This window comes from Coregonus clupeaformis, chromosome 7 (genome assembly GCF_020615455.1).
Source record: "Coregonus clupeaformis isolate EN_2021a chromosome 7, ASM2061545v1, whole genome shotgun sequence".
Classification (NCBI taxonomy): domain Eukaryota; kingdom Metazoa; phylum Chordata; class Actinopteri; order Salmoniformes; family Salmonidae; genus Coregonus; species Coregonus clupeaformis.
The window spans coordinates 29,445,253-29,458,879 of NC_059198.1; the positions used below are offsets into that span (position 1 = coordinate 29,445,253).

The following is a 13,627-nucleotide window of genomic DNA, read 5'->3' on the forward strand; positions in this document are numbered from 1 at the left end:
GGTTATCCAAATTTTCCTGTACATATATCATTTCAATGCATATAATAACGCTGTAGAGCAGTGGTAGAACACTGTATCACTGTAGTAGCCTACTGTTGTGTATGATGAATATCCTTTTCGACCACAAAAATGTGATTTTAAATGATATTATTTTTGTGTGTTGAATGATTTATTTTAAACATTTCCGCTCTCAATATAGCCAAACTACACTCTTATAAAAAAGGGTTTCAAAACAGTTCTTCAGCTGTCCCCATAGGATAACCCTTTTTGGTTACAGGTAGAACCCTTTTGGGTTCCATGTAGAACCCTCTATATGGAACCAAAAAGGTTCTACCTGGAACCAAAAAGGGTTATTCAAAGGGTTCTCCTATGGGGACAGCTGAAGAACCCTTTTAGGTTCTAGATAGCACCTTTTTTTCTAAGAGTGTACTTCCTACATAGCTTCACAGGATTAGATATGTTGTTTCTGTATGATTCATGAAGTACGAGGCTACAAGGCCCATGTTTTAAGATCAACCAGCGGATGTAGGTGCTGCACTCTTATCCAACAGCCAAATTACAACACGAGAGAAACATGCCGGCAGTTAACTCATTAGTTATGTATAATCATGGGTAGACATTATACATTTGTTGTAGATAAACAAATTATGCATAAGAGTTTCTATTACCAGTTAATGATGTGTTAGGAGATAGTCCTCTTGTTAGTGGAGTGCTCTGGAAAACAGACTTTTGCACTAGACTACATGAGAGTGTTGGGGTGTTTGCGGAGGTGGGCGAGAGAGAAGGGAGTGATTGAGGGAATTACGGGTGCGAAGGAAGGAGAGGATGAGGTAGGAAGTGAAGTGTGTGGGTGGGTGGGAAGGAGAGAGGAGAGGAGGAGAGACAGAAAGGGCTGAGCTGGAAACTGACTGAATGAATGGCACTGCAGCGGTAATAAATCAGCCCAAACACTGCAGCTGAGCCCTACACACACATACACACACACACACACACACACACACACGCGCAAACACACACACAGTGTGCACTGTTTCATGCATGAGTGCTTTCTCATATAGATGCAAACACACACTCACACACAAAGGCTTATTAACATATTGACTTTAAAACACTGTCACACACACTCATCCATTCCAACCTACACAATCCCATATTCTTTGTCAAGATAATAAACTGATATAATGTTATGACATGGAACACAATGTTGAGCATGGCATAATTATGTTTCTCTTTCTGTATCTCAGAGACCAAGCAGGAGTTGGAGGACCTCACAGCTGACATCAAGAAGACAGCCAATAAAGTCCGCTCAAAATTAAAAGGTAAATATAAAATGGAAATGGAAAATGTTGTGTGAAACACTGGAAAACAGCAATATTGTATGGTGTTAAGTTGTCCACGCCTCAGCTAGATGTTGAACACAAGATTAGAACCTCTTGGCTATGAAGGAAATGATGTCAAACCTACCCTATTTATTTTGTCAAATAACAACATAAGCCAATGTTTAGTCTTTATCAGCCCCTTAAATCAGAGAGTGTTTGTCCTCAAGGGAGTCCCCATGATTTCAGGCCTAACATCATAAAACAAAATGGTTACGATGGGCAAAAATAAATATATTCGCTATATCTAGTGGCCCGCTGCAATTACGTCAAATGAGCATCTCAGGGACTTTTGTTAAGGACAAGAGTATCAACTCCAACAATTGTATTTTTAATTAGGGGAGAGTTATAACTAAGAGCAAAGCTGAGGGAGCTAAATGTTAACTGCATTGAGAGTTAACAATTCAAGCCATGATGGTTCAAGGACATTGCTGCGTTAATTTGTGACGGTCGAGCCCTGAATTCATCTATCTGGGAGTTCCAACCAACCATTCGCCCCAACACACATCCCATCCACACTCGCATATGCACATGCACATGAAAACAGCTTTGATGGTAGATATCCGTCTATAATTGCAATCCCCACAAGGTCATTCTGTTTTTGTCCTTTACGAACACGGATCTGCTTTTCATGTTTTCATTTTCCATTTGTATCTCGAACATACAGACAAATATTTGCATACGTTGAATATACAGAACATACTACAGTCTTGCAAGTGTGTGTATTTATTTGAACCTTATCTGTGATATCGTTTGTTAATACAATAGTCTCTCTCATGTGGTAGATTTATGATCTAATTGAGTAGGAAGTAAAGATCATAACAGAGAGCATAAAAAAATCTTGGATTCTCTTTGATTCAACATAATACAGAAAAAACTGCAGAATTTGTCAGGTAACTCTCCATTTTTTAATTTTATTTTTACAGTAGCATTACTATACATTTCAACCCTACCCACTGTGAACACGTGAATATATGCCAATCATTTGGCAATTAAATCAGCCCGTCAGCTGCCTAGTTATGCGTACAGTAGAGAACAGAGAATATACTTCTGGGGGTTTTGCTGTAGAAAATAGGTAGTCTCTGGTGATCCCCCCAAGGGGCATATTGTGAAAAACAAAGCCGCAATGGAGGTGACATCACTCTTGTCATCCAAAAGCCTTCTGCCTCCAGCCTCAGACTGGCAGCATGTCAGGTCGCATCTCAGTTGATGCCAGGATCTAGGAGCAATAAGTTGCTTTGGTCACCATTTCCTAATAACTAATAAAGTGAGAATTGACAAATACCCTTTAAAAACTGTAATAGGACTTGATGGTGTAGCAATTTATATTTTAGGCTTTGCATACTGTCACGGTTTCGGCCGAGGCTGCTCCTCCTCCTGGTTCGGGCAGGCTTCGGCGTTCGCCGTCCCCGGAATACTAGCTGCCACCGTTGTATGTTTCGTGTGTTGATTGCTTTGGTCTGTCTGGTACACCTGTGTCTGTTTGTGTCCTAATTACGTGTCCTATAAGTTCCCTGTTTTGTGTTAGTTATATTGTGTGTTGTTGTCCGCGTGTCTTTTGAGCTGCGTGTTTTGCGCTCTTCATGGTATTTGTTTTACGCATGTTGCGTACTGTTTCTCGCCTCTGTATTTTTCGAGGTCGTGTATGGATTATTGTACACTTTACTATAGTAAAGTTTGTTGGACTAAACCTCTGTGTCCTGCGCCTGACTCCTCATCACATCCACATCGGTACCATACTGACAGAACAACACACCACTTATGGAGTCAGCAGGATCAGCGACGACAGCCTGGTCACTAGAAGAACGGCTCAGTCAGCAGGACTCCATGATCCGGCAACTGGAGGCCGTTCTAGGCGAGGTGTCCAACACTCTGCACCGGTTGGCTAGTGGAGAGGTGCCCACGTCCACATACACCATCCCATCGCCACCGGTCAATCCTCCTCTCTCAGCGCCGGAACCCAGTGGTATTCGGCTCTCGCTCCCGAGGGCATATGACGGTTCTGCAGCCGGGTGTCAGGGGTTCCTCCTGCAGATAGAACTATACCTGGCTACTATACACCCAGCGCCCTCGGGATACGAGAGCGTCTCCGCCCTCATCTCCTGTCTATCCGGTAAGGCGTTGGAATGGGCCAACGCCGAATGGAGGAGAATAGACGCAGCTACCATCACCTACGCTGAATTCTCCCGCCGCTTCCGGGCAGTCTTCGATCACCCACCTGAAGGGAAGGCGGTGGGGGGAGCGTCTGTTCTACCTCCGACAGGAGAAGAGGAGCGCACAGGAGTTCGCACTGGAGTTCCGGACGTTAGCTGCGGATGCGGGGATGGAATGAGAGGGCCCTCATCGACCAGTACCGGTGTAGCCTGCGAGAGGACGTTCGTCGTGAGCTGGCCTGCAGGGACACCAACCTATGCTTCGACCAGCTGGTGGACATCTCCATCCGGCTTGACACCCTGCTGGCCACCCGCGGACGTCCCCGAGTGGGGGTCGTCCATTCCATCCTCCAGCACCTCCGAGCCAATTCCTATGGAGCTCGGGGGTGCTGGCGCTAGAGAGAGGAGGAGGGAGAACCCGAGGAGGGCCACCCCCTGCACCAACTGTGGCCGTGGAGGACACACCGCGGCCAGGTGCTGGGGAGGGTCTTCTGAGAGAGGGGACAACAGGTCACGCACTGGGGAGTCATTTCAGGTGAGTAGGCGCCCCACTTACCCAGAGCTCTCTGTTGGTCACATGAGTATTCCTGTGCGTTTTCCACAGGTGGCACCTCATTCCCAGCATAAGGCGCTAGTAGATTCAGGCGCAGCCGGGAACTTTATTGATCGGGCATTTTGTGCTAGGTTAGGAATTCCCCTTCGGCCGGTAGAAGTTCCATTCCCTGTCCATGCATTAGACAGCCGGCCGTTGGGGTCGGGTCTGATCAGGGATGTCACAGCACCGCTGACGATGACTACGCAGGGGGGGTCATGAGGAAATCATTCAGTTCTATCTGATTGACTCTCCTGCGTACCCAGTGGTGTTGGGGCTTCCCTGGTTAAGCACCCACGATCCTACCATAGCGTGGCAACAGAGGGCTCTTATGGAGTGGTCTGCCCAGTGTGTAGGAAGATGTCTAGGTGTTTCCATAGGGGCGACCTCGGTAGAGAGTCCGAACCAAGTGCCCGCACTGCGCATTCCCCCCAGTATGAGGATTTAGCACTAGCGTTTAGCAAATCGAGGGCAGCACGGCTACCTCCTCATAGACAGGGGGACTGTGCGATAAATCTCCAGACCGGAGCAGCTTTTCCCAGGAGTCATGTGTATCCCCTGTCTCAAGAGGAAACTGCGGCTATGGAGACTTACATAGCCGAGTCCTTGGCACAGGGATACATACGGCCCTCTACTTCTCCGGTCTCCTCGAGTTTCTTCTTTGTGAAGAAGAAGGACGGGGGATTGCGCCCGTGTATTGATTACCGTAGTCTCAATCAGATCACAGTAAAAATACAGTTACCCACTTCCACTGATTGCGACGATGACGGAGTCATTACGCGGAGCGCGGTTCTTCACAAAGTTGGATCTCAGGAGCGCGTACAATTTGGTGCGCATTAGGGAGGGGGATGAATGGAAAACAGCATTTAGCACCACCTCGGGTCATTACGAGTATCTCGTCATGCCGTACGGGTTAATGAATGCTCCTTCAGTCTTCCAATCCTTTGTTGATGAGATTTTCCGGGACATGCATGGGCAGGGTGTAGTGGTGTACATTGACGACATTCTAGTGTATTCTTCTACACGAGCCGAGCATGTAGCCCAGGTGCGCCGAGTATTGAGACGACTGTTGGAGCATGACTTGTATGTCAAGGCAGAGAAATGCCTGTTCTTCCAGGAGTCCGTCTCTTTTTTGGGTTATCGGTTGTCCGCGTCTGGCGTGGAGATAGAGGTAGATCGGGTATCGGCTGTGCGTAATTGGCAAACTCCAACCACCGTAAAAGAGGTGCAGCGGTTCTTGGGTTTTGCTAATTACTACCGGAGGTTTATCCGGGGCTTTGGACAGGTTGCAGCTCCCATTACGTCCCTGCTAAAGGGGGGTCCGGTGCGCTTGCAGTGGTCAGCTGAGGCGGACAGGGCATTTGTCAAGCTGAAGAACCTGTTCGCCTCGGCCCCGGTGCTGGCGCATCCGGATCCCTCTTTGCCTTTCCAAGTAGAGGTGGACGCGTCCGAGACCGGTATTGGGGGCAGTCCTGTCACAACGGTCCGGCACGCCACCTAAGCTCCGCCCCTGTGCGTGCTACTCCAAGAAGCTCAGCTCGGCGGAGCGCAATTATGACGTTGGGGACAGGGAGCTGTTAGCTGTAGTCCAGGCCCTAAAGGTGTGGAGGCATTGGCTTGAGGGGGCTCAACACCCTTTTCTCATTCTGACTGATCACCGTAACCTGGAGTACATCCGGGCAGCTAGGAGATTGAACCTCGTCAGGCTAGGTGGAACATGTTCCTGACCCGGTTTGTTTTTAAGATCACATACATCCCTGGGTCCCAGAACGGTAAGGCAGACGCACTGTCCCGGCAGTATGACACAGAGGAGAGGTCCATTGAGCCTACTTCCATACTGCCGGAGTCTTGTCTGGTGGCTCCGGTAGTATGGGAGGTCGATGCGGAAATCGAGCGGGCGCTGCGTACCGACCCTACTCCCCCGAGTGTCCTGTGGGGCGGACGTACGTTCCGCTCGAGGTTCGTGATCGGCTTATTTCTTGGGCTCATACATCACCCTCCTCTGGACATCCTGGTATTGGTCGGACGGTGCACTGCCTTAGCGTGAAATACTGGTGGCCAACGTTAGCCAGGGATGTGAGGGTTTATGTCTCCTCCTGCTCGGTGTGTGCCCAGTGTAAGGCACCTAGACATTTGCCCAGGGTAAGTTACATCCTCTGCCCGTTCCACAACGACCATGGTCCCACCTCTCGGTAGATTTTGTGACCGATCTACCCCCTTCCCAGGGTAATACCACCATTTTGGTCGTTGTGGATCGGTTTTCTAAGGCCTGTCGTCTCCTCCCACTGCCGGGTCTCCCTACTGCCCTACAGACCGCCGAGGCCCTCTTTACCCACGTGTTCCGGCACTATGGGGTCCCCGAGGATATTGTGTCCGACCGAGGTCCCCAGTTCACCTCCAGAGTCTGGGGGGCTTTCATGGAACGCCTGGGGGTCTCGGTTAGCCTTACCTCGGGGTACCACCCAGAGAGCAATGGGCAGGTTGAACGTGTGAACCAGGATGTAGGTAGGTTTTTGAGGTCCTATTGCCGGGACCGGCCGGAGGAGTGGTCGAGGTATATCCCCTGGGCAGAGATGGCCCAGAACTCTCTCCGCCACTCCTCCACCGGATTAACACCTTTCCAGTGTATTTTAGGGTATCAGCCGGTCCTGGCACCGTGGCACGAGAGCCAGACCGAGGCCCCTGCGGTGGACGAGTGGATTCGGTGCTCGGAAGAGACGTGGGACGCTGCCCATGTCCATCTGCAGCGTGCCATCCGTCAACAGAAGGCGAGCGCCGATCGCCACCGCAGTGAGGGGCCGGTGTACGCACCGGGAGATCGAGTCTGGCTCTCGACTCGAAACCTGCCCCTCCGCCTGCCCTGCCGGAAGCTGGGTCGGCGGTTTGTGGGGGCCCTTCAAAGTCCTGAGAAGATTGAACGAGGTGTGTTACAGATTACAACTGCCTATTGAGTACAAAAATATTAACCCCTCGTTCCATGTGTCTCTTCTCAGGCCGGGTGGTAGCTGGTCCACTCCAAGAGGAGGAGATAGGAGAGACCCCTCCACCCCCTTTGGACATCGAGGGGGCACCGGCGTACAGGGTCCGGACTATATTGGACTCGAGGCGCCGGAGGGGTGGTCTCCAGTATCTCGTGGAGTGGGAGGGTACGGTCCGGAGGAACGGTGCTGGGTGCCTAGGAGGGACATCCTCGACCCATCCCTCCTGACAGAGTTCCACCGTGGGCATCCCACGCGCCCGGGTCTGCGTCCTCCTGGCCGTCCCCGAGACCGGGGTCGGCGCACGGCTGGAGCCGCGCGTCAAGGGGGGGGTACTGTCACGGTTTCGGCCGAGGCTGCTCCTCCTCCTGGTTCGGGCAGGCTTCGGCGTTCGCCGTCCCCGGAATACTAGCTGCCACCGTTGTATGTTTCGTGTGTTGATTGCTTTGGTCTGTCTGGTACACCTGTGTCTGTTTGTGTCCTAATTACGTGTCCTATAAGTTCCCTGTTTTGTGTTAGTTATATTGTGTGTTGTTGTCCGTGTGTCTTTTGAGCTGCGTGTTTTGCGCTCTTCATGGTATTTGTTTTACGCATGTTGCGTACTGTTTCTCGCCTCTGTATTTTTCGAGGTCGTGTATGGATTATTGTACACTTTACTATAGTAAAGTTTGTTGGACTAAACCTCTGTGTCCTGCGCCTGACTCCTCATCACATCCACATCGGTACCATACTGACACATTCTTCTTAGGAATACTCTCTTGTGCCTCATATGATTCAATAACTTTTTATTGAAAATGCTTTTTTACAATGTAAGATCTACTATTTACAATTGCTCACCGGTCTAGTTCGTAAATTAAGAAGCAACCTCTTCAGACTCCCAGTACACTGAATTGTCCATTAAACCAGCATCAGTACAGCAAAGGTAATAACATTCAAATGAATTGAATGCCAAGCTGCATTATACACAGTGCTAAAAAAATTCACAATTTTCCATCAGACCTCGGGTGAAAGATCACCTCAGGTTTACAGGTGACCGCTACACTATGCTATGCTACTACTCTGCTTCCTTGTACTGTATGTCATGCGGTAGCTTTGCAGTCCAGGAGAGAGAAGCAGCTGTTTAAGACCACATTAAGGAGACCCCCCTTGGCATTATTATGCAAATCAGCTGAGTCATGACAGTGAAAAATGAAACGGCAGTAGGCAGCAAGCCAGAGGAAGTGCCTCACTAGTGTATTGTAGCTAGGTAGCCGACCAACCGTATATCCACCACTATAGATAGATACTCAACTATACTGTAGATTCTCTAGATTGGTCAGGATGTTATGCAACGATAGGGAAAACATCATAGAGCGATACTGTATGACCTCATAGATGCTGTGGGTAAATATGCAATACATTCCCTGCACTATCCACATTACCACAGGTGCACTACACAAGATACAAGAGCAAAGATAGGTCAAGAATACAAAACATTAAATCGATCATTTCAGAGACACAAACTAAAACAAATCATACTTATTACAGTGGGGGAAAAAAGTATTTAGTTAGCCACCAATTGTGCAAGTTCTCCCACTTAAAAAGATGAGAGAGGCCTGTAATTTTCATCATAGGTACACGTCAACTATGACAGACAAAATGAGAAAAGAAAATCCAGAAAATCACATTGTAGGATTTTTTATGATTTTATTTGCAAATTATGGTGGAAAATAAGTATTTGGTCAATAACAAAAGTTTCTCAATACTTTGTTATATACCCTTTGTTGGCAATGACACAGGTCAAACGTTTTCTGTAAGTCTTCACAAGGTTTTCACACACTGTTGCTGGTATTTTGGCCCATTCCTCCATGCAGATCTCCTCTAGAGCAGTGATGTTTTGGGGCTGTCGCTGGGCAACACAGACTTTCAACTCCCTCCAAAGATTTTATATGGGGTTGAGATCTGGAGACTGGCTAGGCCACTCCAGGACCTTGAAATGCTTCTTACGAAGCCACTCCTTCGTTGCCCTGGCGGTGTGTTTGGGATCATTGTCATGCTGAAAGACCCAGCCACGTTTCATCTTCAATGCCCTTGCTGATGGAAGGAGGTTTTCACTCAAAATCTCACGATACATGGCCCCATTCATTCTTTCCTTTAACGGATCAGTCGTCCTGGTCCCTTTGCAGAAAAAACAGCCCCAAAGCATGATGTTTCCACCCCCATGCTTCACAGTAGGTATGGTGTTCTTTGGATGCAACTCAGCATTCTTTGTCCTCCAAACACGACGAGTTGAGTTTTTACCAAAAAGTTCTATTTTGGTTTCATCTGACCATATGACATTCTCCCAATCCTCTTCTGGATCATCCAAATGCACTCTAGCAAACTTCAGACGGGCCTGGACATGTACTGGCATATTTTAAGCAGGGGGACAAGTCTGGCACTGCAGGATTTGAGTCCCTGGCGGCGTAGTGTGTTACTGATGGTAGGCTTTGTTACTTTGGTCCCAGCTCTCTGCAGGTCATTCACTAGGTCCCCCCGTGTGGTTCTGGGATTTTTGCTCACCGTTCTTGTGATCATTTTGACCCCACGGGGTGAGATCTTGTGTGGAGCCCCAGATCGAGGGAGATTATCAGTGGTCTTGTATGTCTTCCATTTCCTAATAATTGCTCCCACAGTTGATTTCTTCAAACCAAGCTGCTTACCTATTGCAGATTCAGTCTTCCCAGCCTGGTGCAGGTCTATAATTTTGTTTCTGGTGTCCTTTGACAGCTCTTTGGTCTTGGCCATAGTGGAGTTTGGAGTGTGACTGTTTGAGGTTGTGGACAGGTGTCTTTTATACTGATAACAAGTTCAAACAGGTGCCATTAATACAGGTAACGAGTGGAGGACAGAGGAGCCCCTTAAAGAATAAGTTACAGGTCTGTGAGAGCCAGAAATCTTGCTTGTTTGTAGGTGACCAAATACTTATTTTCCACCATAATTTGCTAATCAATTCATAAAAAATCCTACAATGTGATTTTCTGGAGAAAAAAAATCTCAATTTGTCTGTCATAGTTGACGTGTACCTATGATGAAAATTACAGGCCTCTCTCATCTTTTTAAGTGGGAGAACTTGCACAATTGGTGGCTGACTAAATACTTTTTTCCCCCACTGTATATGTAGTTGATACCAATATACCTGAAGCACGAGGCAAATATCTCAGTGGTCAACCCACTCGCTGCTGATAGACCACTACTAAGAAACTATACAAACGTGCACAAGAGGTCTGATTTTGGGGCGTGAATTCATATACCAGTAGGAGTTTCGGACTAATCTCCTTTGAAGTATAAGCTCCCTCTGAAGACAGATAGGAAACCACTCACTCAAAGGTGCTGAGTCACATTCCTCTAGCTTCATTCTTTATTTTAGTCCAATAATCTAGAAGACTCCCACTCATCTGGTTGTTTCTTCTAAATTGCATCACAAAAGACTTTGATGCTGAGAGAGAGCTTCCTCTATCAAAGGTAACTTATCCAGAACGCTGCAGCCCGTCTGGTGTTCAACCTTCCCAAGTTCTCTCATGTCACCCCGCTCCTCCGCACACTCCACTGGCTTCCAGTTGAAGCTCGCATCTACTACAAAAACATGGTGCTTGCCTACGGAGCTGTGAGGGCATCTGGGCACCATGCAGCAGCAACAAAACATCCAATCAGCAATATGGAAATCTCCTTTGTTATTGATCTAAGGTGGGTTCCAAAGTGGGCCTAGCTTATAGAGACACTAGCGGAGCACTGTGTCTTTGACCAGGGCGCACAGTAATAAAGAAAAAGTACAGGAAGAGGATGTGCCATATGGTGAGACAATTCATCTAGAATATAACAGGGGAACTCTTTGTTAAGAGGTGGAGATATTGTGAGGAGCGGTTGCGCAGTTACATTGACAATCTTATGAAGCTTAATGAAGCCTTTATAAAGCCTACATAGATGATTCACAAATACAAATGTTATACTATAGGTGATATAATAGGTCGTTACGTCTGGTGCTTTGGTTTGACATACTTTTATTTCTCCATGTTCTCTTTATTGTTCTCAGAAATGCTCTTGGGGAAGGTCACGCAGAGAGAGAGAGAAAACCAATGTAAAACGATGATACGCAAAATATGTTTGAATAATCACATACAGTACACAATATATTATATTGGGTATCACATTATCTCGTAGTTGTGAGAAACCCAACATTTGACCATAAATATGTATCAGGAATTACCTTTTTTTCCAAAAGCTTTTTAAGGACATTGTCTCTATTTATAAGGGGCTTGGCAGGATCCCCCAAATGTGTTGTTTGTGATCAATATTTTATAGTTTTGGGAACATTGCATTTGTTCAAAAGGAGATGGTATTTCATAAGCTGACAGTTTGACATCCCCAAATCCTGCTATTTCTCTGTTTTGTCAATCCAAATGAAATGCACCAAGGGCATTTTACACAGTTACATCACATTTAGAACACAGCTGGAAAATAATGTTTTGTTTGTGGTCAGCAACACACTATGGGCCCGATTCAGACTTAGGAAATCTATTCCTTTTTGACACATTTTGATTTAAAGAGCGACTGCCCCTAAAAAGCAACTTCTCATTTTGAAAATGGCCTACAGTTCTTTCAGAAAGTATTCACACCCCTGTTGTGTTACAGGCTGAATTTAAAATGGACTACATTCAGATTTTGTGTCACTGATCTACACACAATACCCCATAATGTCAAAGTGGAATTATGTTTTTAGAAATGTTTACAAATTAATAAAATTAAAAGCTGAACTGTCTTGAGTCAATAAGCATTCAATCCTTTTGTTATGGCAAGCCTAAATAAGTTCAGGAGTAAAAATGTGCTTAACAAGTCAGATAATAAGTTGCATGGACTCACTTTATATGCAATGTATAATAGTGTTTAAAATGACTACACCATCTCTGTACCCCATACATACAATTATTTGTAAGGTCCCTATGTCGAGTAGTGAATTTCAAGCACAGATTCAACCACAAAGACCAGGGAGGTTTTACTATGGTTCACAAAGAAGGGCACATATTGGTAGATGGGTAACAACAACAAAAGCAGACATTGAATATCCCTTTGAGCATGGTGAAGTTATTAATTTTATACTCTGGATGGTGTATCAATATACCCACTCACTACAAAGATACAGGCGCCCTTCCTAAATCAGTTGCTGGAGAGGAAGGAAACCACTCACGGATTTCACCATGAAGCCAGTGGTGATTTACAAATATTTACAGAATTTAATTGCTGTGATAGGTGATAACTGATGATGGATCAACAACATTGTGAAAAAAGGGAAGCTTGTACAGAATAAAAATATTCAAAATCATGCATCCTGTTTGCAATAAGGCACTAAAGTAATACTGCAAAGAATTTGTCAAAGAAATTGACTTTTTGTCCTGATTACAAAGTGTTATGTTTGGGGCAAATCTGAGTACAACTCTTCATATTTTCAAGAACGCTGGTGACTGCATCATGTTATGGGTATGCTTGTCATCGGCAAGGACTAGGGATTTTTTTTAGGATAAAAAGAAACAGAATAGAGCTAAGCACACGAAAATTCATTGAGGAAACCTAGTTCAGTCTGCTTTCCAACAGTTTTGACTTAAACCGGCTTGAAAATCTATGGCAAGACTTGAAAATGGTTGTCAAGCAACCAATTTGACAGAGCTTGAAGAATTTGTTAAAGAATAATGTGCAAATGTTGCGCAATCCAGCTGTGGAAAGCTCTTAGAGACTTACCCAGAAAGACTCACAGTTGTAATCGCTGCCAAAGATGCTTCTACAAAGTATTGACTCAGGGGTGTGAATACTTATGTAAATGTGATATTTCTGTATTTCATTTTCAACAAATTAGCAAAAATGTCTAAAAACATGTTTTCACTTTGTCATTATGGGGGATTGTGTGTAAAAATATATATATTTAATCAATTTTGAACTCAGGTTGTAACACAACAAAATGTGGAATAATTCAAGGGGTATGAATACTTTCTGAAGGCACTGTATATTTACAATCCCCTTATGCAAACTGATTACTCATTTACCTAGGTCTTATCAATAGCACTTATCAGTTTATAAATTACAGTACATGGAGATTGGTGTTATTTCTATCATAAAAAAGGAAAGTCAATGTTTTTTCACTTGGAACTGACAAGTTGCTCGACCTTATTAATGATTTCCTCGCGCGTAAAGTCGGTGCAATTATGAGGGAATTAAGTCAAGGTCAGAATACAGCATATCGGAAGACACACCTCTGCCACACCTCCAGTTCTATGATCTCCACCCCAAACGAATAGCTGGCTGGCACATACTTTACCTCATGCTTAAGTTCAAGGGCAGAATATGCCTAGAGAGAAAAGTGCATAAAAAGGGAATTAAGTTCCATTTACGCGCATAAATCGGGTCTGATGTTTGGTATGTTGACCCATTAAGTAAAATGCCTCTATCCGTTGTAAAACAGTAGGATTTTATAATTAGGCCTGGGCCTATTTGTAATTGTAGCATTAGCACATTGCACAT

General features: G+C 45.7%; 1 protein-coding gene across 1 annotated transcript in view; it reads left to right on the forward strand.

The window, feature by feature from the left end:
• The window catches only part of LOC121569646 (syntaxin-1B), a 65,164-nt gene that overhangs the window by 39,522 nt on the left and 12,015 nt on the right, over positions 1-13,627 (forward strand). The window contains exon 4 of the mRNA XM_041880783.2: positions 1,245-1,319. Coding sequence (XP_041736717.1) covers positions 1,245-1,319 — 75 coding nt within the window. The remainder of the gene's footprint in view (positions 1-1,244; positions 1,320-13,627) is intronic.